The sequence below is a fragment of the Sciurus carolinensis genome, chromosome 18 (genome assembly GCF_902686445.1).
Source record: "Sciurus carolinensis chromosome 18, mSciCar1.2, whole genome shotgun sequence".
Classification (NCBI taxonomy): Eukaryota; Metazoa; Chordata; class Mammalia; order Rodentia; family Sciuridae; genus Sciurus; species Sciurus carolinensis.
Window position 1 is genome coordinate 15,312,178 of NC_062230.1, and position 27,081 is coordinate 15,339,258.

Sequence of the window (27,081 nt, forward strand, 5' to 3'; positions counted from 1 at the left end):
CAGCAATGCATTGGGAGTTAGGCACATGAATGTGGACTTGCTCGCATGTCTACTTGTGCTATCCTTTTTTTTCTAGTGGGGATATAGGATGATGCAGTGCCTGCATGGTGAGAACAAGGGCGCTATGATGCAGGCATGTTGTGATGAGGCACTACCTAGAGGTCACCTGAACGCAGGCACTGTGATGCCACAGCTGTCCATCTGATAATCACTAAGTGACTAACCAGCCAGAAGTAGGCACAGTGCAGGGAAATGGAACAAGGGATGACTTGTGCCTGGATGGGAACCAGTGGGATGGGTCTTTCTCGCAGGACAGTGTACAATGTGAGCACTGCTTATTATACAGACCCTTAAAAGAACCAGAATTGCTTAATCCCAGTTACTCATTTAATTGGCCATGGGTAACTGGAAGTGGAAAGCAAAGCTACTCTATTGTTTGTAATAGCAAGGAAATGGAAACTGATATCTATAAATTAACAGTGGAATCAACACGATACATATAAACAAACCCAAAGGGCTGTTAAAACAAGGTCTTCACTGAATCAAGTCTACAAAATATATTTGATAATTGGAAGAAAGCAAGGTGCTAACAGTGTGGTGAGTATGCTGCTACATGTGTAAAAGTGGGAGGAGTCCCTAGGGTATTTTGCAGCACCCCCCTTGAGTGACAGGATGCTTCTCAGAGCAGTCCCTCTTTTCCCAATGGGTTCATTGACTGTCTCTTTCGGTGGTGCTAGGTATGGAACCCAGAGCCTTAGGCATGCTTGGCCTTTGTGCTATCAGAGTCACACCCCAGCCTAAGGGCCTTCTCTACCCTGTATCTGTTTCCAGGTGGACTCCCCCTAAGCAGGAAGAGGTGCCCTGAGAACGTGTGGACTGCAGGTCTTGGAGGATAGCACCAGTGCTAGCGTACCCGACCTCAGACTCTCAGCACACAAACCTACTTGTCCCTTCCCCACAAATCTCGGGCAGAGACAGAGCAAACTGAGAAAGGAAATATACCATTTATTATTCATTTAAAATATCACATGCACATTTAAAAATTTAAACTCTTCAAACATCTCAATAGCATCTTATCAATTTGGTGGCAGCAAAAGAAACACTACCAAAGACAAGTATTTTGAAAAGCATTTACAAAAATACATTGCACAAAGTCCTATCTTGCATCTTTAAAAATAAATTAATATTCAAAATATCTCCACCCTCAACTCCCAAATTTAGCTTTATATAAGAAATTTGACTTATATATGTAACCTATAATATAGGAAACATCTGTACACATTTCACCCAATCTAGCTGCATGGGCTTCGGTTCAACTCTCGGAGCAAAAGCACAGATCTATGTGGCTGATGTACTTGAGGACTGTACAGCACACACAAAAGTTCAGAGACCAGTGAGCACCACCATGCTTTTTCTGAAAGTATAGCATTTATGGTGTGGCAAGGCTGTCTTGACCAAGAAATTGTAAATAATTCTTAAAGTAAAACATCTGTAACACTTGAAGTGCCTTGTAGATGTCTCCATTATAAAGTCTGCTCATAAAATAATCTTAAGTATTAAATATTAATTATAACCCAAACAAGTCTCACAAGAGTCAAGTGAGAAAGCTGACAGTTGGATAAAAGCCAATCTCCACTGACAGCCAGTAAAGAGCGCTGCCATAGGAAAGACTGAACTCTACAGTGAGGGCGTCATGCCCTGGAGCGTCAGGGGCCTTAGTGTTGCCCCCGAAGCAGAACTCAACACCATTCAAGGACACCAGAGAGTGAGATCTCTTAGTTGCTGTCCATGCTGCAATCCCAACTGGAAAAGCCGCCTGAGCCCTGAGAGTGTTATAGCTGGGACCCAAACTGGCCCCCAGTTCTGGCCACCCTCACTCCCACCCTCAGCAGAAAAACACTCTTGGTCAGCACCAAGGAGGCACAGGTCATGTCTCGGCCCCTACCCAACTGGGGAACCTAGGTGCTGAAACAAAGAACCTACCTGATGGAAGGTTCAGAATCCAAAAACTAGGAGATGGTTTTCCCTGAAAGAACATGTGTGGGTTTGACAGATGGACTGTGTCTGCCCTCCTAAAGGTCCAACAAAGCGGTCAAACTCCACCTGCTTTGCTCCTGATGTCAAGAAATTTAAAGAGCTTATGTTCAAAAACAGATCCCCCAAATAAAATGAGTGTCTTTAAGAACCATACATTCAAATGAGTTTCCAGAGAACTCGCCCCTGAGCTCTCTGTGGACCACATATGTGGCATGCAGTGCTCGTGAGGACTCACCGTGCAGGTCCTCTGCCACTGCGTATGCTTATTGTAGGGCTGACGAGTTAACTGTTCTACACATGCCCTCACCCCAAGGATCCAGTGTTTCCGGCAGTTCTGGTATATACAAGCATGTACAAAACTAGGGAATCCTTTATTTTGCGGGTTCTCCGTGAACTCTGAACCGATACAGGCAGGTATACTCAGGGTGGCCCCAGTTGGACAGGATCCGGAGTTCTAGTATCTGGAAGGCTCTGTCAGGTCTTTCCTAAAATTGAGAAAAACATATGTATTTCAGACTAACAGCCTGACACCATTACTTCTCCTAGTATGATATCTGACAGGAAACAGCCAATGGAAATTAGAATTTTCAATGTGAACTTTCTAAGTCATAAGCTCAGAAAGACTCTCAGAACTGACCAGTCACAGACTCTCTTGCTGTCACCACCAATACCTGCTCACAACTCACTACAGCTGGGAGGTATAGGCTGACTTCTTCCCAAAGCTGATCCTTGTGAGCCCCTTGACAAGACTTCCTACTGATGGAGACGGTGAGGGGACGAGGGCCCCAGTCCTTACCGAAGCATGGAACATCTGCAGCGACTCCCCTTCTTGGTCATATGTAAACTGTCCCAGATGCTGCCCTTCTTCTTGATACTCATTTTCTAACCCCTGAAAACAAGACCATGTAGTCATCAGCCAATGGAAACAGGAGTCATCAGGACTGTGTCCCTTCAACTCCATGTGCAGTGCTGAGGCCCTATCTGGAGGCTTCAGTCATGGGCTTTCCATGACCAGAGTTACCCTCAGAGCCAGGTATGACTGCTCCCATAATACAGATGGGGAAGACTGAGGCCAACAAGACAAGCATGCAGGTAGCAGAGATGTGACTGTTCAATGGCAGAGATCACACTCAAACCCTCCAATACACAGCTGCCCTCACCACTCCAGTGGGAACTATAGGCTCCTATGAGCCCAAGGAGACACTATAAGTTTTGTACTGTATACATTTTATCCCAATGAAAAATAGAAACTAAGAAAATATAAAAGACTATTTGATGTCTATTTCATAATGAGGAAGAACTTTACAGGTATAAAAAAATGCCATGAAAGAAGCTATAGGCCATGAGCAACTAAATACATAACTGAGAGTGACAATGGGAGTCTATCTGTGACAGAGTGACAGTGACTAAGGAGAGGACATGATCTCCAGAAAAGAGTTACCAGAAGAACAAGCATTCTGCCCCAGGGCTGGCAGAGACAGGAGCCATGCTGGTGCAGTGACTCCACACCTTGATTGCACTCTTGCTTGCTACAGCCCTGAGCATCTGGTGTAAAGACAAGTGCAGACAGAAGCCACTGCACTCATGCCACCAAAGGGGACATGGAAGTGTTCTTAGTCGATAGGTCCATGGGCTCAGCTGGGCAGCATTCTCCTATACTCACAGATGCCTGGAGACTCTAATGGCCACAGAGAGACGCTTCTGACAAAATTTTGGTTTTTTTTTATGGCAGAAAACAAAGTTTTGTGAATATGTCTAAAATAGATTTTTTTTAAAAGGGGGGAAAGTCACAACAGTAATGTTGGCTTTCTCTAGGTGTTGGAGTTGTAGGTGTCCTTTTTGAATTTTTTTTTTTGGTACTGGGGATTGAACCCAGGGGTGCTCCACCACTAAAACTATATCCCAGTCTTTTTATTTTTATTTTGAGAGAGGGTCTTACTAAGTTTCTAAGGCTGACCAAACTTGCAATCCTCCTGCTTCAGCCTCCTGACTCACTGGGATTACAGTTGTGGACCACTGCACCTGGCTCTTTTCCAAATACTAGATTATTTATTTCTATAAATTTTAAAAGTAAAGCAACAAAATTTGTTTTATTGTTCATCATTTACTTGCTTCAGCACCACACATGGTCAGAACTTCCTTTATAAGTGAACTAATAGATGGAGAACACAGCTCTCAAAGGCAGGCACATTTAACCAAATCAGGTAAGCATGGCATATGGACTGCACATTGATTGCTACACTACTTGTTAGTGACCCTCCCTGGAAAAGTGTCAGAATGTCTTCCTAAACACTGAATGTACTAATTCAGCTGAAGAGTAGAGGGAGAAGGCAGAGGAGATCTGCCATCAGTCTTTTGGTCATTCATCTTTTGAAATTCCCATCGAGGGAAATTTGTCAGCATCTGGGTGCACTTACGTAGACTGCAAAGTCCTTGGGGGCACTGGAGATGTTGCCCGTCGGTGACAATGTCTTTGGTATGTGCTCCACGGTGAATGTGGTGGGGTAGATCTTCATCGACAGCCGCACTACCAGGTAACCCTGGGAGCCTTTAAACGCCCAGCAATTACCTGGATATATATCAGGCTAGGGAAGGGCAAAACACAAGAACTCAAGAGTCTGAATCAGCTCTCAACCTCTTAAATAACAGAAGCATTAAGAAAAAAAAAATGTAATGCTGAAATAAAAGGATTTTTGCATGAACAAAACAGAAGGCAAACAGGGAAAGGTGGTTACACTGTGTGCCTACAAGGGTCCCTTCCTTTTCCCCTGGAAAAGCGGAGGTGCTGATGATTGAGTTGGTCACTAATGGTCAAAGATGTAATCAATTATGCCTATGTGATGAAGCTTCCCAAAATCTCCCAAGCTGAACACATGGAGGTACCCGGGCAGTGGCGCCCAGGGAGGGTAGGTGTTATGGTTTGGATGTGAGGTATCCCCCAAAAGCTCATGTGTGAGACAACACAAGAAGGTTCAGAGAAAAAATGAGTAGGTTGTGAGCATCTTAACCCATCAGTGAATTAATCCCCCAATAGGGATTAACTGAGTGGTAACTAAAGTAGTAGGGTATGGCTGGAGGAGGTGGTTCATTGGGGGTGTGGTTATGAGGTATATATTTTGTATCTGGAGAGTGGAGTCTCTCTGTTTTCTGATCACCAGGTGAGCTACTTCCCTCTGCCACACTCTTCCACCATGATGTTCAGTCTCACCTTGAGCCCTAAGGAATAGAGCCAGTCTTATATGGACTAAGATCTCTAAAAACAGGAGCCCCCAAATAAACTTTTCCTCCTCTATAGTTGTTCTGGTTGGATCCTTTTAGTCATAGCAGCATAAAAAGCTGACTAGAACAGTAGGGAAGTGCTGAACCCTCAGGCATGAACTCCCATGAGCTGCCTACCCATGATCCATGCTATACAGGGCCCCGGTTGGGTGAAGGACCTCAGCCACCATATGGAGATGGTCAGCACCTACTCACCTGGATCACCACACGGGGCGACTGTGAGAAGTACCACAGGGGGATTCCAAACAGGCTTAGCAAGGCAGTTTTGGTTTCATATGTTTCTGAGCAGCGAGTGCTCAGGATGCTGCCACCTGGAACAAAGTAAAGTTCATTTCATTATCTGACTCTACCACCAACAGCAAAGACCACTGCCTGTTAAGCACTACCCAGAGTACTTTGAGCTTCTCAAGTTTCCACTTGCACAAATAGCCCTATATTAAGATCAGCCCTATTCCTCTCCTTTTAAATTCTTCTAGATGAAGAACCAAGAATTCTGCCAAGCACCAATTCTCGGGGTAGGTAAGCTTTCAGAGGACTACTTCAGGGGCAAGATAATGCTATGACAATTGCCAATTAAAACCAAAGTGTTGGGGGGCAGGAGTGACCAAATAGGTATATGTCTATTTAGGGTAACTGGAAAATTCCAGAATTGGTGGTAATGACTACATGGCACTGGGATACACTCACAATCACTGGGCTGTACACTTTAAATGAAGATGCTTATGTCATATGAACTATAATCTCAATCAAAACAAAGAGAAGCAAAAGAAGGTCCAGTTTGCTCCATAGGAACAGGGCAGACAGGACACTGGAACAGCAACAAACAAATAGATAAGACAGAGCTGTGTCAGCCCTGGGTCTCTGCCCTTGGGCCCTCATGTGGCTGTACAACAGGACCCCAACTCAGTGAGTGTCCCCTGGAAGGGATGGGAGGGGTAGGATTTACATTTAAACAAGAAAAAAAGGTGTTTGATGTGGCAATTGGAGATCTGATTTTCAGAACCACTGAAATACCTTTTAAAAATGTTCTACTATCAATAAAAACAAGAGTCTTCATAAACACATTGCTGAGAGCTGACAGATGGAACCTGGGTGGGCCTCACAGGTCACCAGGATTTTGAATTAATTACATACAAATCTGTAAGGACCATTAAGGTTACAAGAATGAAGGATGACTACTGGCTCAACCATGTGATTAAAATGTTACTTGATGCCTCTGAACTCAGAGTAACCTCTAAGTTGTTGAATTTCAGAGGTGTAACTAAAATCAATGCCCTAAAGAAAGACATTTTAGATAATACATGCTGAGAGCAAAGAACATCAGTGCTGGCTTCTGTTGAGCACATGAAGAGCCTAGTGTCCCTATGGAGCATTGGGGCTCACCCACCACATTCAGAGCCAGGAGATGTTAATGTGCAGACTCAAACCCAGCTATTCTAGCAACAATGGGGTTAGGTGCATGACCTCCATTGCCAGGTTTCCTAACCTGGGATAAGCCAAAGAAAACGGATTGTGGGTTATTAAAATCCCTATTCCCTCTGCAGGCTCCCCAACCCTTCTGTACACTAGTGAATATTCAAAATATCCTAATCTCCCCCAAGAGACGTTAGTCCACCAGCCCCCATCTACAATTCCTAAATTTAAAAATTCAAGGTGGGTTTCATGTTGCACACCTATAGTTCCAGCTACTCAAGAACCTGAGGCAGGAGGAACACAAGTTTGAAGCCAACCTGGGCAACTCAGCAAGACCCTATCCCAAAATAAAACCAAAAGGGCTGGGGATGTAGCTCAGTAGTACAGGGCTTGTCTAGCATATGTGAGGCCCTGGGTTCAATCCCCGGTATTGCAAAAAAAAGAAAAAAGTATCAGAAGACCAAGATTTTCTGCACTATCCATGGAGGCGAAACCATCCTGAACTCACCAATGCTATCCAGGTGGCATCTGTAGAATGCTGGTGTGCTGACCTGGCATGCAGTCCCAAACCTACTGCCAGCATATATAGATCCAGAGTTCTGATTTCCCACACATTACAGACCACAACTTTGGAAGACCAAAATAATACTACATGCTTCTACTCTCAGTTTCTTTCCTACTGTCCGCCCTGTTCATCATCTTTCCTGAAGGCGGAGTCACCATACTCATTATCGGCAACACTGACCAACCTCAGGTGTGCTCTGTGAATGCATAGCCCTGGTGTGTTCCAGCCCTTCTGGGGTGTGCCCTGCAAGCATGTGGGCCTAGCACATTCCTGTCCTTCTGGGATGTGCCCTGTGAGCATGCAGGCCCAGTGTTCCAGCCCAGTGTTTTAGCCCTTCTGTCAAAAAGGTAACTGTCCAGAGAGAAAAACGCACAAGGGACTTGCCTAGAATTGCACTCTTTTCTCAGATTGGTCAATGTTCCACCAAGTCCCTTAATACTTTGAGTTCCCAGCCTGCTAGCAGGTGATTCAGATATCTGTGTACTCACCACCGGATTCCAGAGCAAAGTCCACCATCCCGGTCTTATCTTGGGAATATAGCTTCAAAGCGTTGTTCACAAGGACACGCACTTGCTGGACAGACACATGAGCAAGGGAAGTCCAAACACCAGTGTGGGAGAGAAAAGTCATGTTCAGTGATGTGAACGAAGACCAGAAGTGCAGTACACTGGGGTGACAGGTAGGGGATGCTCCGGTCCTGCATTCGAGGGCCGTGCCATTGGAAGGGCAGAAGAGTCAGACCATCTTTACTAGGACTTAGACATATTATAGGTCGCTGAACCAGAAATCTCCCCCAGGGCGCCACCAAGGAAAACAAAGTAGGGATTAGATTTTGGAGCTGTTAATGTGGGAATCTGGGAAATTTGTATATGACTGAAAACTCTAATTCCCAAAAAGTACACCACAACACAGGTAGATGGGATCTATGGGATCAAAGGTTTCAGTGTATAAAGTGCTTCAGGAAGCAGCTGGACGTGACCATGCCTACAGTAGGCCTTTGTAGGCTCTGTATTGCACCTGCACCTCTGCATCCCCTCGTTGAACTGACATGGCCCTGGAGACCATTCTCAGGATGAGGCTTCACAGACTGCCTATGTGACACCCAGATATCCAGTCTCATGACTATGCAGGCTGAATGCTGTCACCCCTGCTCACCTCCTCTGTGATCCCAGAGACTCCAGCCTCGCTCATGGCAGACACTACAGCCTCAGACGTTGGGGCCCGTCCTGTCACTGTAATGTGGTGGGTGATATTCTTCAGCACCTTCAGCTCTAGGTCTCGCAACAAAACCTGCAGGTCATCCTTGCTCACAAACTGAGAAGAAAATCTCTGCAGCAGCCACTCAAGGGAGCCACCTTGCTGGTCCTCGGAAAATAGGAGCTTGATGGTTTCTCTGACTTGGGAATCCACCTGGCAGTCATTAATAAATACAGGGTGAATTTGCTGTTTACATAAACCACACCAACACAATATAGATGCCTCAGAAGTACCATATAACTTTATAAAGTATTTAATATAAATGTGACACAATTTTTTCCCTTCATATTAAACTTAAGGCCCCTTCCAAAAATGCTGAAATACTTTCTTTCTGGGGATCCAGGGATTGAACCCTGGGGTGAGCTATACCCCAGCCCTTTCTTCATTTTTATTTTGAGACATGGTCTTGCAATTGCTCAGGTTGGCCACAAACTTGGCATCCTCCTGCCTCAGCCTCCCAAGTCACTGTGATTATAGGTGGGTGCCATTTCGCCCAGCTACCACTTAAATGAGAATAGAAATTGAGTATTGTGTAAAAGCAATTTACACCACAAAACTAAAGAAAGAAGGTAGAGTCCTCATTCAGTCACTGTCTGCACTCAACAAGCCTCTGCCAGCAGCCCCACGGGTGAGGCACGAAGAAGAATGACAGAACTACTCATCTTCAACATATTGGGCCTGGTTGAAAAAACCAGGTCAAGCCAGGCACAGTGGCATACACCTGTAATACCAGCAGCTCAGGAGACTGAGGCGGGAGGATCACAAGTTCAAAGCCAGCCTCAGCAACTTAGTGAGGCCCTAAGCATCTTAGGGAGAACTTGTCTCAAAAAATAAAAAGGGCTGGGGATGTTGCTCAATGCCCCAGTACCAAAAACAACCAACAAACAAAAAACTATGTCAATATAAAACTTAGAAAGTACTATCATGAATGCTAACATTTCTAGACATACCTGTACACATGAACTTCTTGCTTTCTAAGGAGCAGAGTACAGGCAACTGCACAAGACATACCTGTTCATCTTTCTTTTATGTTATTTTATTTTTGTACTAGGGATTGAACCCAGAGGCGTTTAACCCCTGAGTCACACCCCCAGCACTTTTTTAATTTAATTTTTTATTTGAGACAGGGTCTCACTAAGTTGCTGAGGCTGGCTTTGAACTTGCAATCCTCCTGCCTCCGCCTCCTGAGCTTCTGGGATTACAGGTATACCAAGGCTGTCTTCATCAACAAAACGTACCCCACTGCACCCAGCAACATACCTCTTCTTTTACAATGCCTGTAGGCCTGCCTCATTCCTCTGCTTCCTCTGCTTCTGTCTGGCACCCCATGAATGGCTGCACCATGTACTATACTTTCCCTGCCCTTCTCTCTCCAGTAGTACCCTGAGCCCTACCCACTCCACTCTCATAGATTCTGCTCTGCCTCTCTTTCTGCAGAGTGTGGGTGCCAGTTTCAAACAGTATTTGTATTTATAATTGGTTAACAACACAAAATTCACCCCAAAAGCTGTATACATGCACAGTCAACCAGCTGCAAGAATGCCTGCAGCATGGCTAGTACTAGAGGTGGCCACTGTCCACATGTGGCTGGAGGCAGCTGTGTTCTTGTACTTGCTCATCAGCCATGAGCCAGCACCCTGCCTACATGCTCCGCCCTCTCCACTGTTTCTTTTGTCAGTTCTGAGAGCTTTCTGCAGACACAACTTAACCACTCCTGTCACAAGTAACTCTCTGACCATCTGGGACTTCTGAGGACTTCTGTCAGTCAGATGTCTGCTTTCATTCTCAGCAGCTATAAGCATCTGGATGTTCTCTGCCCAAGGACAGGTGGGCCTGAAGCCACATCCATAATGCCACCTGTGTGCACAGGTAGCTGAGTGCCGTGGTGAGATGATGCACAAATGTTAACACAAGCCAGCATGTGGTTGAGTGAACAGAAGGACATGTGGAAAGTCACATGCCACATGCTTATGTTACATCACTATAATGAGGGAAATTCAAGGAGCCATGAATTTGTTTCTTTGACATGTTTAAAAACTTCAAATACAGGGGTAGGGAGGCTGGGGAGATAGCTCAGCAGGTAGAGCACTTGCCTTGCAAGCATAAGGCCCTGAGTTCGATCACCAGTACTGAAAAAAAAAAAAAAAAAAATACAGGGTAGGAGTTGTGGCTCAGTGGTAGAGCATGTCTCTGGCAGGCATGAGGTCCTGCATTCCATCCCTGGCACCACAAGACAAACAAAAGAACTTAAAATATAGTGAAATAAGTTTTTAAAGGAAGTCAAAATTAAACACTTTGATAAACGAAGGTCATGGCTTTCTTCTACTTTGTTACAAAGCAAAAGGCTGGAACCCAGCAGCCTGGCAGTTCCCAGAGTTGCCCTTACCTCCTCACAGCTGGCCTTCTGATGCTGCCAGTCTGACAGCTGTGTTCTTAGCAGGCCCAGCTCCAGCTCCAGGCGCTGAACATGGGGCAGGAGGGGCTGCTCCTCAGCTCCACTGTAAACCAGCGACCGGAAAGAGAAGAGTGAGTCAAGACCCAGACACACAAGGAGGAACCCAACCCACCCTGGCCCAGTCAGCACAGTCAAGAGATAAGCAGAACTGTGGTCCAAATCAGAATCATGCAGAATCTTTTCTGGGTCAATTTCATGTATGCATATTCCAATGAACACATGACACCTACCAGAATGCTATCAGCAATTGTTATGTGCTCATGAGGAAAAAGTTCTTTCTGAAAACTATTTAGTACTCAAAAATTAATTCCTTAAAATTATAAGTACAAGACAAAATTTATCAATAATTATTATAAACTGAATCTAAAATTTTCAAACTAATGAAATGAACAACTGCACTAAAAACAAATGGCTTGAGAATTTGATAATTCTACTTTACAGAGATAATGTCATTACAACATGATACTTATAATAATTGCTGAGATGCTAACAATTCCTATCTCAAACCACACTCTTCCAGAAACACTTTGAAATCTGCATTATGGCATATCAAAACCACTTCCCATTGAAATCAAAGCTGCAGGGGTGGGTGCGCCGAGCACTCGCATCCCCCTAGCATAGGAGTAGACATGGGGCAAGCTCGTGCAAGCCACCCTCTCATCAGCTAACACCCTTGACACAGTTACAGGAGCAACAGGACGGCAAAGGCTGTCACATACAGACCCAGGAGGGGCAGAGAGCTGGCTGTGTGGAGAGGACTAGGGGCACATGTAGGAAGATGCAGCTCTGGGAACATCAAAGAAAGGAACATGCACTCTGAGGGCCTCAGGCAAACTAAAACCTGTAGGAAAAAGCAAGCAGTGGGAACAAGCACCAGAGCCCTGAGAACAGCTGGAGCACAGAACTGTGTAGAAGCTGGGAAATGAACGAAGGGCCACCAACTTTAAGAGGTTGCAGCTATGAAAAGGCCCTGACAATGTGGACAGATTCCAGCATGTGAAGGGTCATCCAGCAGGCAGGTGTCCTGCCCACCTGAGGGCTATGAGCAGAGAGACAGTGCTCACCAAGACACCTAAAGGTGCCAGTGGAGGCCTCATCCACACATCCTTCAACATGAGCTCCAACCCAGGTCACTTGATCTAATCCCTAAAGGTTGCCCTCTGAGGACACCATGTTGAGGTTCCTGGGGTAAAGCAGAGGACCTGTCCATGCTATATGGGGAGGTGATGTCACACGCTCCTTAGGGCTCTTTGTCCTCCCATGGCCCCAAAAGGGCACCCAGAAAGATGTACAGGCCAGTGACTTCAGGTGAGATACAAGTGGGTACATCAGAACACCACTGTCAATGACTGCTGTCATCTTGCAATCAGAAAGAGAAACACAAGGGACAAACTACAGAACCATTTGCAATCGTCCTACCTAATTGTTCTCAGCTTGATCTGTTCTAATTCCTTCTGGATGGCCTGAAAAGTATGAGAAACAATCTGTTTCAACACATGTCACATACAAACTTCATAAAATTATTACTTGATTAACTTAAAATTATGTTTTTCTGGAATTTCCCCAGCCTTGGCCCTAATTAAAAGCCCAGCTCTACCTGTTGGAGAGGGATAGTTATTTCATTTTTCAAAGTAAATTTTAAAAGTAATGTATTCAGAGAAGTGTGCAAATCACACAGAAACAGCCTGGTGAACCTTTCAAACACACAGCCCCTGGAACTGGCAACCAGGTCGAGAGAAGAATGCTGCCAAGATGGAAGGCTAGGGAAAGGGCAATCACACCTGAGGATGCAACTTCACCTGGGTTGTACAGAGGCATCCAGACCACAGCATGTGCCAGGCAACCAGTAGCCTGCATTTCAGGTTGATGAGAGGTGGTGTTCAGGCTACCCCAAGGGACGCATACTTGCAGCGCCCTGGTAAGGTGAGTCCCTCACCCTGCTGAACTTGCCTGGCTCTCTCAGTGACAGAATCTGGCCCCAAGATCCCCACAGGGCTGTATTTCACTGACCCCCAGATAAAATGCATTGTAGTGAACATGAGTATCTACAATGCCAGGCTCTGGGCTAAGCCCTAGAGATGCTAAGAACCTGACTCCACATCTCAGACTTGTGCAAAAATCCCTGGCTTTGCCTGCATCACACAGTGACTGATTTCCCAGAAAAAATTAATCGTGCCCACTAATTCAGGTTTTCATTCTCCCTCCAGACAAGGAGACTTTACTAAAGCTGTATGGTACCAGGAAGAGCAGGGATGCCTGGATGTATAGCCAGAACCAACTGCCTCCTCTTAAACACAGCCTGACTCCATCCCCAAGAGTGACCAGGAACCAGGAATCCTGGTCAAGCACTCCAGCAATAAAGTGGACAGCCAAAGGAAAGGGATGGTCAGAAACAAATGATCTCATTTTATAAAAGACAATGGCAAATACCCTACAGAAAGCACATTCACGTCTAGGGAACTTTTGAAAACATTACTGGCAGTTGGATTTTCTTTTATTAAGAAAGTCACCTGGGGACTGGGGTTATGGCTCAGTGGTACAGCGCTTGCCTACTAGCATGTGTGAGGCACTGGGTTCAATTCTCAGCACTGCATATAAATAAATGAATAAAAGTAAAGGTCTATTAACATTTAAAAAATATTAAAAAAAAAAAAAGAAAAGTCACTTTGCTAGAAGTTATAATTATAAGGTCAAGAATAAATACCTCAGATGTTTCTCTCAGTTTTCCAAGAATATCTTCCAAACTTGAGAGACGTACTTCATGATCATGGTGGAAAGTCATGATGTCAGTCTGAGAAAGAAAAATCAATGAACAATTTTAAAGTTAAGCAATAAACAAAAGCTAGCCAGTGAGGCCAAGTCACTACAACCAGATTACAAGGAAGTGAGAGGCTCTGGGGTCACTGTGTGGCTCGGCACCTGGGTGAGGCATCACCTGATGACATCCTCTACCTGACTCAAGATCTCTAGCCCAAGCCCAACTGCACAGATGCTCTTCTGGTAACATGAGAGTGTTAAGGAAGACCAGCAGACACTTGATGCAGAAAACAAATCAATGGCCCTCATTCAGCAAAGTGCACTAGACACCACCATGTTTAATAGTTCAAAGTAAAGCAACCCTAGACAAAGAGATTCGTGATACACTTTGCTTCCCCTTGATCTCACTTTCATATAAAACTTGCAACATATTCACACTCACTAGGAACAACCCATTAGGGTGTTGCCCATAGCAACATCCAGAAGAGTTCTCACCAGGTGACTAAAGGAACACAAGAAGGCGACCCAAGAAGAGGCTTTTCAGGCTCAGTGAGGCATGTGATAAACAAAAGCACCAAAAAGCAAAGAACAAGGTTTTCTGAATATTAGCTAACTGCTGAAAATAGTGGTTTGTTTCCACCAGCATCTTTGGCAATTCTTAGGAATGTGAAATGATTTGAGATCATCAAGAATACTCCCTGACATTTGTTTACAATAAAAAAAAAAAAAAAAAAAAAAAAGAACACTCCCTGAGAAGGTACAGACAGCACTGAGCCACAGGAAAAAGGGCAGTGACAACAGAGAGCAGCAATAACAGAAGCCCCATGCATTAAGAATGACCATGGCCTAGACCACAAGACAAAAATGGAGGAAGAAAACAACTAAAGTGACTGGAATCTAAGCATAAATGGGACAAACCAGAGCAAAGGGATGAAGGTGAGCTAAAGAGATGACCTCAGGTATAGACACACACAAAGCCTGGCACCAACTTGGTTCTCAAAATCTCCTGAGATGCTGTCCACAGATCCGTGGGCCAGGACAGACTGTCCTATGGCTGAGCTGTACAAGACAGCAGCCACCAGTCATGTATGGCCACTGAGCACAGTAGCCAATGACCTAAGAAAATACATCTGTAAAATTTTATTTAGGATTAACTTAAATTTACATGGCTACATGCAGCTAGTGGCATGCTATATCAGATGGTGCAAATATGGGGTAAATGCATGCAGTGACCCAGGAAATGCCTGCGGAGCACTAATTATCAGGTAACTAGAAAACCGCACATGCGTGAGCTGACTGCACCAGGATCACTATCAGGATCATACCCGTGGACAGGGCACAATATGAGAAGAATGGATTAACTCTGTATGGGTATCCAATATGAAAACAAACCCCAAATCCATACAATTCAGTTTATGAAACACCAGATAAACTGATTTTCATTTGTCTTGGGGGGTTTTTGGTACTGGCGATTGAACCCCGGAGGCAATTAACAACTGAGCTACATTGCCAGCCCTTGTTTTTTTTTTTTCGGTGCTGGGGATTGAACCCAGGGCCTTGTGCTTGTGAGGCAAGCACTCTACCAACTGAGCTATACCCCCAGCCCTTGCCAGCCCTTTTTATTTTTTATTTTGAGACAGGGTCTTACTAAGTTGCTTAGGGCCTCACTGAGTTGCTGAGTCTAGCCCTGAACTTGTGATCCTCCCACTTCAGCTTTCTGAGTTGCTGGGATTACAGGCATGCACCCCCGTGCCTGGCTGCCTTGGGTTTTTTGAGCAATTATCAACTGTTTCTTTACGGGAAAGGGCGACCCTGTAACCAAAGGTCACCAGGCCACTTTGAGCCATTCTGTGGGCTGAGCACCTTGGGCTGCCCCACACGGCAGTGTTGCTGAACACCAACTTTCTCTGGGGAGTCACTGCCATGCAACTGCATGCCTATAGGGACTGGAATCTTTCATCTATACCAAGAGGATTCTGTATGTACCAAGAGAATTCTGCTCCTGGTTCTTCACCAGCATCTCTTTCTGAGTTGAGCTAGTCTCAACGCTTTCTACAGTTTTACCACATCTACAAAAAAGCTGCAAAATTCAGATTTATGCTTTTCTTTCTCCCTTCTGTCTAAAAGGCTTGAAAATGGCCAACAGGAACAGAACAATACTATATGCCAATTGGATCTTACTGAAATATTCTCAATTTATGGTTGAGAAACTAAAAATAAGCAAATAGGGAGGAACCAAGTGCGACACCAAGGTATTCTTTGAGTTGATACAAAAATTCCAGGAATGGCATTCTGGGGCTATTCAGAGAAGGTGGGAACACCCTGGGGGCCTCAGGCTTCCTTAGAGTCAGCACATTACAACATGACTCAGCAACTTATATGTCAAATGTCAAATCAGAGAAATATTCAATTATTCCCAGACATTCTTTTTCTTTTTTTTTTAATTTTTTTTTTTTTTTTTTTTTTAGTTGTAGGTAGACACAATACCTTTATTTTATTTTATGTGGTGCTGAGGATCGAACCCAAGGTCTCACACATGCTAGGTGAGTGCTTTACCACTGAGCCACAACCCCAGCCCCCCAGACATTCTTTATAGCTCCTACCAGGTATGAGAAGGCAGTGACAAAAGCTAACACTATTCAAGAAAGGCTAAGATGGCAGAACCCAGACCTGCAGCAAGTCACATACTGGGAATGTTCTAGGCTTAGTGACATCCAGTCTGAGGTAGGAGCTGGCCAAAAAAGATAGGCTTGTTTCAGATAATCTTTAAGCTCAGAGGAGGGAGACTGAGGGAAAAAGCTCTACTCAGCAGGTGACAAGGACCCTCGTGTCCACAGCACATACAGCTCAGGGCATGCAGCACTGCTGGAGGGCTGAACTGGAGAGCCCTGAGTGAGGTCATTCCTGGGCTTTGAACAGGAGGAAAGGGAGTGGGCTCCCAGCTGACACCAGAGTGTGAAGGGAAGTATGTGGGTTAGACTGCAACCAATTAATCATCTTGGAACATAAGAAAATAATTATTAGATCTAAGGAAATGAACTGGCACATCTTTCAGTGAGAGTGGCAAGCCACGTCTCATCTGCCAGAGATCTGTGGTTTCACATGGAAGAGCAGTGACTCTTGGCTATTTATCTCATAGTCTTGAGAAACGTTCGTTCAGCTCACCAACCTGAACTTTTAAACTAGTGGTGACAGGGAATTGCAAATCAAATTAGTGCTAGCAGAGCAAGTAAAAGTATGAACAAGACTCCTTTATATTATGTTCAGTATGTTTGCAAAAGCTAACACACGGGCTGGGGTAATTCACAGGACAGGAAGTCAAGTTTCTCCCAGGAACTTCTGGGTCTTACCTCAGTGCCTGGCAGCCCAGCAACGCCCATCTCTTGCAGGTGCTGTTCAACTGTGTCCTTAACCCAGGACGATAGCCCTTCCCTGCCGTCGTCCATCTGGTCCACCCGTACCTGCAGTTTCTGGAGCAAGACTGTCAGCTCTCTGAACTTCTGGTCATGGTTCTGGCACTGTGCAGATAGAGAGGCCACCTGCTGCCCCATGTCACTCTCCTGATGCCACTGGGAAGCCCTGTGGTCAGCCTGAGACAAAACCAGGCATTTTCAGTCAAACCACTTAGGGCCATTCTAGCAGGATGCCTACTACAGGGTATCCACACAGGAGGGAGACATGCCAAGCCTTGATTGCTGGCAACTATCCTCACATGATGACTACAAGCCACTGTTTCCTTCTTCATGCTGTATTCTGCGCAAGTAACAGCAGATATTCTTCAATTGATTATGAGATTATTTAAATATACATTAGCTGGCTATTTTAAAACATTTGAGGAGCTATACAACTTGCCTATTTGACATTTAACAATATTTTCTATGCAGGGTCCCCAACTGAGCCACCCTATTCACAGGCAGGTGTACAACTTACACTGAACAGCACTTGCAATGCCAGTGAGAATATCCACACTGTTACCTGCACAGGTTGGTTTGGGTAAGAAGCCCCAGGTCTGAGCATGTCCTTGGGGTCATCAGCCCTCTGTGCTGGATGCATATCTGTCCAGTTTAATACAGGCAGTAGTGAAAGGAAGTCACCCTGGCCCCACAGGGAGAGGCCTGCACCTTGAAGGAAAGAAAACAGCTATGTACACACATGCACATGGCTCCCCAAATGCACCGAAATGAGGGATTCCCACCAAGTCACCTGTGTGCATATGAGGATCATCTAAGGCAGTGAAGCAAATTTTACTCACCTAGTAAAAGTAATAGTGGAATGAGCAGGATTAAAAACTTGCAAATATTTCGAAGGCACCTGGGAATAAAAATGAAAACTTTTAACTTGGGAAAAGAAAAGAGCAGGGTTCACCATTCTATTTCCCCCTCTTGATAATTTTAAGCAACCCACCCCCTACAACATTAGAAATACATTATAGTTTTATCTGCAAGGCTTGGATACACCTACAGGAGGCTATTCCTACAAAACACTCAGATCATCTGCAGTGAAGGTGCCAGGCTAGAGCCCAGGGGCACATCCCTAAGCCTGGTCACTGCCCACTGAGGTGAGCAGCTGTCTTGGTTCAGCTCCAGGATGACTAGACCTCTAGCTGGGTACCACTCATACTTTCACTCTCCTTAACAATGATACCCATCCTTTGCTCTCACAGGTGGGTTGGAAAAATCAAGTACGAACATGAAAACACTGTAAAATATAAAATGAGCCAGGGCTCAGAGGTTGAGTATTTGTCTAACATGTACAAGGCAATCCCCAAGAGAAATATATATAACTTCTATTTATTAATTTATATATTAATACAATAATTAATAAATTTATTTATATTTATTAATAAATAAATGTAAGAAATGAACATAACAAATGACAAAACACTATAAATATAAACTAAATCATTATAAAATAACTCAAACAACAACCTGCAGTTAGCACAGAACTGTCATTTTTTGGGGGTACTGGGGAGTGAATCCAGGGGCACTTAACCACTGAGCCATATCCCCAGCCCTTTTTTGTATTTTATTTAGAGACAGGGCCCTGCTACGTTGCTGAGGCTAGCTTTGAACTCATGATCCTCCTGCCTCAGCTTCCTGAGCCGCTGGGATGATAGGCGTGCACCACCACACCCAGCCAGAGCTGGTTCTTTAGAACACCACGCTGACATGGTATCAGTTTCCTTACCTTGTAAGAAGAAACACATTCAGCCAGGAAATCAAAGTAACAAACTGGTACCATCCAATCCCTAGCCACCAAAGTGTTCCAGAGGCTGCCTTCCCTGAGAGAGAAAAGATCAAACATTCTGAGGAAATGTGTTTAAGGAACTGAGATCCCAGGTGGGCTGTGAAGGCAGAGCTAGAAGCAGAGGAAACTTGCTATAGGTTTTCTGGCAGCATGTTAAGATGAGTCAGGGAGGAAAGGAGCGCACAGAATGATGCTGGGGCCACAGCAGGAGAGCAAGGCTCAATGTTGACAAGCACACGGATGCGACTCCTGAGGAGGCACCACGTCCATGCACCTTGTGTACATGAAAGCTGAGCAGCCAGCCAGACTTACACAAAACCCAACACGTCAGAGAAAAAAGAATGCCCATGCAACCCAAAGTATAGGATGTTAACATTTCTAAGTAAGAAGAATGGAATGTGCTACATCAAGGGCCAAAGCATAGGAACCTACAATGAATTTTTTATTTGATTAGGGGAATTACTTATTGCAGGTGCTTAGCTGCCAAAAGCTTGGCGAGAATGCGAACACAGAAACCCAAAATAACCACCTGGAGCAACAACAGCCAACCAAAGGACCGACCGCACTGTCTCGGACACAAGCCATCCAGCAGCTCCGACCCTTCGCAGCATCTGCATCAGGAAGTGACCTGCGATAGATGAGACAGGAGCAGGAGGCACCCTGAGACAGGCAGCAGAGCAACCGCCTACACGCTTACAGCTCAGCAAAAAATATACTGCAACACTAGCTCTTGCTCTGGTAAGTGAGAGGTCTCTGCTCAAGGGCAAGAAAATTCAAGTCTAGGCAAGATACTCAATGAAATTATCTAATGAAAATCCTTCTATTTTTAAATCATTTTCATTCACTCCTGCCTGCAGATACTTAAAGTGTAAAATGTATACATCCCCTTTACAAGATCCACAGGCAGAACTGGAAGCTGTCCTATGAATGCTGACAGTTGGTGCAGGCAGAAATTTGTGTCAGAAATATTGCAACTTGGAGATGTACTGAAATTCCAGACATCAGCAGTCACTTGTGCAGGGTAAGAAAATGATTACTCAAAGACCACAGTGAAAATTATCTTAGAGGCAATATTTTCCAGTGAAAAAGTATTTGGGAATGATGAACTGGACCCAGTGAATTCAGCCATGAACATCACATGCTATGTAAGACAGAAAACTCATGAAATCAATTTTGTTCCATTTTTTCAAGAGCAATTGTTAACAGTCTTATCCTCATAGTAACTTAATATCTGCATACCAACTCCTGAAACTACTAAGCACTTCACTGTGCTGAAGCACAAAAAAATATAGCTTGAAGATTTTTTTCACAAGTTTATTAACTGTTATGAGACAATTTTCTAAAATTTTATTATCATTATTTTTTGGTACCGGAGATTGAAACCAGGGGTGCTTAACAACTAAGCCATATCCCCAGTCCTTTTTATATTTTATTTTAAGACAGGGTCTCACTAAGTTGCTTAGGGCCTAAGTTGCTGAGGCTAGCTTTTACCTTGCGATCTCCTGCCTCAGCTTCCCAAGCTGGTGGGATTACAGGTAGGCACCATCACCCTGGGCTGAAGTAACCTTCTTTGTGTATACTTCCTGGACTCAATGAGATGGCCATGCAGTAAGGGGTGGTCAGCAGCTACAAGCACATACTCCAACACAGGAGGCAACATGCCCTTTCTCAACTTGCATTCTTACCTCTACTAAACTGCTTTCTATATATCTAGCTCATCTTAAATAAACTTACAAAGAAGCTTTTCAACAAAGAGACTCTACATTTTTTTTAACCACAATTGATGTTACTTCAGTCAGGTTTTAAAGTGGTTTAGAACTTTTGAATTGCAAACAAACCAAACAAGGACAGCAACACTGTAAAGGCATGAGACGAACAACACAAACAAGATACAAAACACAACCTGCATGGGTGAAGAGGCGCCCCATGGCCCCTGCCACCCTGCGTGTCCTGGATGGCTGCAAGTGGGCAGTTGTGTGGGTCTCAAGGTGTTTCTTCCCCTTACAGTCGTCGCCTGTGGGTGTGGGGACAAGCAGTGGAGTGACAGATTAATATGCAAACCCTGTCAATTACAACAGCTGGAAAAGCCAGGAGACTTGATTTCCCAAAAAAGGATAGCAAATGCAGCCTGTGGTGATTAGTTTCTATTACTGAGGGTTTAGCAAGAGCTCTAATAGTCTCCTAATTATGAAGCCACCAAGCTCCTGCAGGCTATTTGTTCTCCATGGTCAACGTGCCAGTATTACAATGAGGGAGGAGGCACTTCCAAGACCAACTGCTTGTGTGGGAAGGGAGCCGTACTCACACTGGGACTCCCCATGCACACTGGGGTGACCATCCTCTCTGGAAAGAACTCTGACAGCCATCCTCCCGAGGTAACTGCGATGAGCTGCAACACATGTGCAAGAGGCTTAGGAAGCTAATTGCACGAGCTCAAATGCTTCCTACGCCCCACAAAGCCAGAGCGACAGAGAAGGCTTCCCAGGGTTTCAGAGTCACAATGTGGGTGAATACACGCGACAGGGCTTTGGATATGACAAGAGATTGTAAAGCCTCTGGGTTAATAATATGCACGGACAATACCATACAAAGACTGTCTTGCCTAAAAATTTTTTGAATATGATTCTAAAGACTTTTCAAATAAAAGCATATTAACTTTTTATTTAAAGAAAAGGAACTTAGCAAACATTTAAAGAGTGGCCACCTTTCAGGAAGGTGCGTTACACACAGATCACGTTAACACTCCCACAAGCTCCTGATGGAAGACCACTGAAAGCAGCCATGAGGAGGCAGTGCGGAGACCTGCGACAGAGCCAAAAGAGCTTGCAGAGGAGCAGCATCTTCTCCACCTTGAAAGCGAATTTGGCGGAGAAGGGAGGAATAAATATTTAAATACCTCTTAATTCATGGTTTTTTGACTTACAGCTTTCTGATTCACAATCTTTTGATTCATAACTTTTCAATTTGTAATTTTCGGATGCATAACTGAGCTTCATTAAAACCACTTGAAAAAGTTGAACTAAGAATGATGAAAAAGATGACGAAGTATATTTGGCCAGCCACAAAATCCTATCCACGTAGAAAGATGCACCGCCTATTAAAAAACCGTGAATACACATTATTTCTTCCCATGAAGCCAGCATTTTCTCACAACTGGCCAAATAGCCAAATCACTAATTTCCAGAAAAGCATAAGGAAAACACTTTTTAAATGGACACCAGAGAGGACCACCTACAAAGAGTATCCTGACTAGTGACAGAGACAGAGCTGCAAAAAAAGTCACTGGTCCAGTCTCTTTCCATATGGTACCCGTGGGACCATCCTATTCAGCACTATCTACACAGACACCATGACATTTACATGTTGCCAAGCAGCTGCCTCCTCACATGACCTCTGACCTATCAGTCTCTAGAGTGATTTTATAGAAAAATTTAAAATAGGGCTTTATAATTTTCAAAAGAATAGGAAAAAGGCTATTTGTGAGCTGGAATCTTGTGAGAAAACAAGCAAAACCAAAAATCAAAAAAACAAAAATAAAAAAAAACTTATTTTCTTTTGTGCACTAGGGATTAAATCCAGGGTGTCTACCACTGAGCACTCCTCAGCCCTTTTATTTTTTATTTTGAGACAGGGTCTTGCCAAGGTTGGCCTTGAACTGTGAATCTCTTGCCTCAGCCTCCAGAGTTGCGGAAATTACAGGCATGCACCACTGGCAAAAATGACAAAAAATTAATTAGAAGTAATGCATGTCACTCCTATTGATAATCAGAAACATTAAACTTCATTTATCTTCCATCAAATTGACAAGATTCAAATAGGTCGAAAATATGAAAATCAGTATTAGTGGGTGCTGGGGTACAGTTCACTGCCAGAGTGCATACTCAGCATGTGCAAGGCCTGGCTTCTATCCTCAGTACCAAAAGCAAAAGAAGTAGAGTGAAGAGGGATCCTTATTTCACAGCAGGGGACAGCAACCGTAAATAGAAGAATGTCTATTTAGGGGTACTGGGGGTTGAATTCAGGCATTCTACCACTGAGCTAATCCTCCTTTTTATTTTTTATTTGCAGATAGGGTCTTTTCAAGACTGGCCTCAAACTTGCGATCCTGATAGCTCAGCCTCCCTCCCAAGTCACAGGGATTACAGACATCTGTTTAAATTGAAACTGCACATAATAATGAACATATTCATTCTACTTCCAGTTTATCTACCCAAGAGGCTTGCACACATACACAAACATACGTACAAGCAAACACACTGAAGAAACAATGTTTTTAATGGCAAACAAAAATAAACCTGGATGCTCGTCCAGGAACTAACTAAATTTAGATACAACCACAAATATTGTGATAAGTCCCAAAAAGAATGAAGCTAATCTCAACTAGCATGTAAGATGAAAACAGTTATGAGATGACACATGTCACCTCAGAATTCAAGTGAAGACAAAGGATATCTCCCTTCCTAGTACATAAAAGCAGAACTGGGTGATGACTGCACAACTCTCTGAATACACTAAATTCCACTTGATTGTATATTTTAAGATGATTAATGGTTAATTTTATGTTCTATGAATGTTAAGTCATTAAAAAAACTAAAACATTCCACTTAGAAAAGGAGACAACCTAGTTAGCCCATGTGCTTGATACTCCAGGCACTCCCGGAGGCAATGGAGGATCAGGGTCAAGCCCCACCACCACAGCAGGCTTCCTAAGCTAGCTGCACCTTGTCTGCCCATCTGTTGTGATCACCTGTGCAGAGTGCGTGCCCAGCACAAGTACTCAAGTAACACTGGTTAGCATCAAGGTACTTGAGCACTATGTGGTCCTCAAAGCATTATTAGGAAACACATATCATTTTGATCTGTCATCTACTCCTTACCCTTTCAAGCTTTGTTATTTTGTTCTATTAATGCTGACAGTATCCACAATGCCACAGCAGACAAACCAGAGGCTAAGGCACAAGAACAGGCTGAAAAAATAGAAATAAATGAGGACTATATTCTTAGCCCTACTACTATCCTTTATTATGTCCAGTCAGTGGAAAAGCACAAACTGAGTGTTGAGGTGGTGCACTGACAGACATGCCCTCCTCTGGGCCATCCTGCTTCTCCAGAATGCCAGGCTGGGACACCACAGATAGGCGCAAGAACTCAGAAGGAGGGCTGGGGTTGTGGCTCAGTGGTAGAGCGCTTGCATAGCATGTGTGAGGCACTGGGTTCAATTCTCAGCACCACATATAAACAAATGAATAAAATAAAAGTCTATAGACAACTAAAAAATTAAAAAAAAAAAAAAAAAAGAACTCAGAAGGGGACAGCTCACACCAATCAGGGTTTACCTCTTCTTGCCGTAGGTGTGACCTCAGGACAGGCTCATGAAAGGTGTAGAGTCCCCAAGCCTACTGGGGTACCACAGTTATACCTATTACCTGGAAAGTGGGGGTCTGTGGCTGCCTTCCTGTGGGCCCAGAAAGCCCCACTATCCTGACCCCCTGTCCCACCACTGTCACATGACCACCAGACCAGTAGCCATGGAAAGAACCTCCCCCAACACTGGCACAGACACTCTGGCAGCAGCAAAGGTGGAAGTGCTATTACTCAAGCACATCTGAACATCTGCACCACTTCCTAAGAAAGAAGAAACACATCTGCAAGTGTCTATGTTTATTAGAGTATATTGAAGTAGGAATTTTCTTTTGCTTACCTAAAGTTCTAACTTATAAAATTTTAAATCCTTCTAGGTATAAAAATACAAACCACATAAAGTGCAGGCTGAAAGAAGACAAGTACGACAAAGCTAACTGGGTGTATTTGTTTACATTTACAGAAGATCATTTCAAGTCAAGTCTACAACAGAAATAGTGCAGACACTGGGCCTTATAAAGTCAGTTTCAGAACAAGAAAAGGAGACCTGTGGTCACTGAATCTTTTTCTAACTTTAGAAGTGTGAGACTTACGTTTTGGGTTCCTATCCCTAGAATAAACCCTTGATGAGGGTCCCTGGGACGCCGGGTGTGCTGTGAGAGCCTCTGTGCGCTGGGAGAGCATGCTGCAGTCCCTGCAGATGTATCCATTGCGGGCAGCTGCATCTGTTGCCAGGTCGCCATTTCCCTGAGTGGCAGTTTTATTTCCACCTAAAGTTTTCAAGAAGTAGATGGAACCTGTTTATCACAATCTACAAATACCTAACTGCAACTTCTGTTCTGAAAATATACAGAAGATCTAAAATAATTACCTTTAAGATCACCATCATCATCCAGACCTGAAAAACACACACATTTTCACTGTTGAACAGAACAAAACCCACGGGGTGTGTGTGTGTGTGTGTGTGTGTGTGCGTGCGCGCGCGCGCGCGCACACACGTGCTGGTGGTGGTGGTGGTGGTGTGTGTTAAATGAAAGTAAAGGCTAAGATGGTTGCTAAGTCAGCATCATGGCCCTGGTCAGGATTCATCTACACTGCACAGACCCACGGAGATTTCTCCAGATTTGAGCAGGTGGAGGCACACTTCAGGGTCCATGCATACCAACATATACTCTGACCCAAAGAGGGAGCAGGAAGTGCGGAACAGACTGGTAAGGTCACTCTCTCAGTGCCTGGTCCAGGAAGCACAGCCCCTACCCAGCAACATTGCTCTTGCCTGGTGACTGCTCTCAGCAAAGGAGTGAACATCAATACCCATGCTCTCTGTATCAGCACACAGCACTTCTGGAACTGATCTGGTTCTCCGCTGCCTCACAAGGGTCAAGCAGACCACAAGCTGCACTTGACAAGCAGCTACTCATTTCTCACCAAAGGGCCATCTCCCTTGCTAAGCCCCAGTGGCACCACAGCTTCCCACAGGGTGTGCATCACACTGCTACTGCTGCTTTCGTCAGGGCAGCCAGCTCCTTTTCTGTGCCAGTTTCTCCACACCAGAGCTCCAATGACTTAGAAAATACTCTGGTTGTTTTGTTGCTTAGAGTTTCTGGAAATTTACCAGTCAATTTTTATACTGCCTTTGTTTAAACATCCTGAAAAAGCAATGCATTTAGAAAAAGTTATCAGATTACTGCCTGATCACTTAATCTTGCACACCATAATAAGCAGTTACACCCTTGCTAAGCAGCCGGTAACAGATGGGACAGTTACTTGAGTCTGGAGCAAGTCTGACCTCACCAGTGCTCCCCCCAGAGCACAGCAAACCAACCACCTAGCCATATCTTGCCTTCTTCCCAAAACAATCTCAGGAGTGACCACATTGTGGATAAGTCCATAATGCCTCACAGCAACTCACCCCAGAAGTGGTCCACTTTGGTCTGTTCACGAATCAGAGACTCATCCAGCACGGGTGGCCGCGGGGCTGCAGTGCCCCGCATACTGCGAGAGCTGCCCTGGTTGGTGCCTGAGGATGTGGCCTTCCCTGACAGGTGGTTGATACTAAATGCTGGCTTGCTTGCACTTTTGCGCTGCTTGGCTGTTCTAAAAAGAAAGGAATGAGAAACAATTTTATAGACCTTTTCTAGTATATACAAAATGATTAGAGTTTACCAACACAAAATCTGTGACCAAGAATAAATATAGCACTTTAAGGTAAACCATTTTCTTATGCCTTTCCTGCTGTGTGAAATTATCTATTCATTTAAAAAAACATTTCTAAGCAGGGCCCAAGAAGTACCTCTAAAGTCATAAACACAAAATAATTCAGATAGTTTTAGGCCCAGTGATCCAAAGTGGTTCAAACCTAAAATAACCTAAAAATAAATGTGACCTAAAAATCTATGATTTATGAGTTTGAGTCCTCACCTTTTCTAAAGAAGCAATTGCATACACATAAATATGCCCTCCTATGTTAAGTACAGCAAAAATAAGTTGTAACCTAAGATAATTTCTGCATTCATATTAACCACAAATGAGCCAGGTAAGGTGGTGCATGCCTTTAATCCCAGCAGCTCAGGAGGCTGAGTCAGGAGGATCACAAGTTCAAAGCCAGCCTCAGCAAAGGCAAGGTGCTAAGCAACTCAGTGAAACCTTGTCTCTAAATAAAATACGAAACAGGGCTGGGGATGTTGCTCAGTGTTTGAATGCCTCTGAG

The 27,081-nt window shown here is 44.3% G+C and overlaps 1 protein-coding gene across 11 annotated transcripts in view; it reads right to left on the reverse strand.

Moving 5' to 3' along the window:
• Positions 1-982: 982 nt before the first annotated feature.
• Sun1 (Sad1 and UNC84 domain containing 1) overlaps positions 983-27,081 on the reverse strand; it is a 44,904-nt gene continuing 18,805 nt past the window's right edge. For 4 of the 11 annotated variants that reach the window (XM_047533580.1, XM_047533581.1, XM_047533579.1 and 1 more), the window contains 20 exons: positions 26,284-26,468; positions 25,243-25,269; positions 24,965-25,141; positions 21,907-22,104; positions 21,316-21,399; positions 20,914-21,024; positions 19,540-19,638; positions 18,951-19,044; positions 18,016-18,074; positions 17,739-17,884; positions 17,114-17,353; positions 13,711-13,797; positions 12,426-12,469; positions 10,938-11,049; positions 8,450-8,704; positions 7,783-7,867; positions 5,512-5,627; positions 4,455-4,622; positions 2,834-2,926; positions 983-2,522 (listed from right to left, as the gene is read on the reverse strand). In XM_047533580.1, the coding sequence (XP_047389536.1) occupies positions 2,409-2,522; positions 2,834-2,926; positions 4,455-4,622; positions 5,512-5,627; positions 7,783-7,867; positions 8,450-8,704; positions 10,938-11,049; positions 12,426-12,469; positions 13,711-13,797; positions 17,114-17,353; positions 17,739-17,884; positions 18,016-18,074; positions 18,951-19,044; positions 19,540-19,638; positions 20,914-21,024; positions 21,316-21,399; positions 21,907-22,104; positions 24,965-25,141; positions 25,243-25,269; positions 26,284-26,468 (2,494 nt within the window). In that variant the 3' untranslated portion in view covers positions 983-2,408. The remainder of the gene's footprint in view (positions 2,523-2,833; positions 2,927-4,454; positions 4,623-5,511; positions 5,628-7,782; positions 7,868-8,449; positions 8,705-10,937; positions 11,050-12,425; positions 12,470-13,710; positions 13,798-17,113; positions 17,354-17,738; positions 17,885-18,015; positions 18,075-18,950; positions 19,045-19,539; positions 19,639-20,913; positions 21,025-21,315; positions 21,400-21,906; positions 22,105-24,964; positions 25,142-25,242; positions 25,270-26,283; positions 26,469-27,081) is intronic. The other 7 variants (XM_047533582.1, XM_047533583.1, XM_047533587.1 and 4 more) reach the window with 7 other exon arrangements.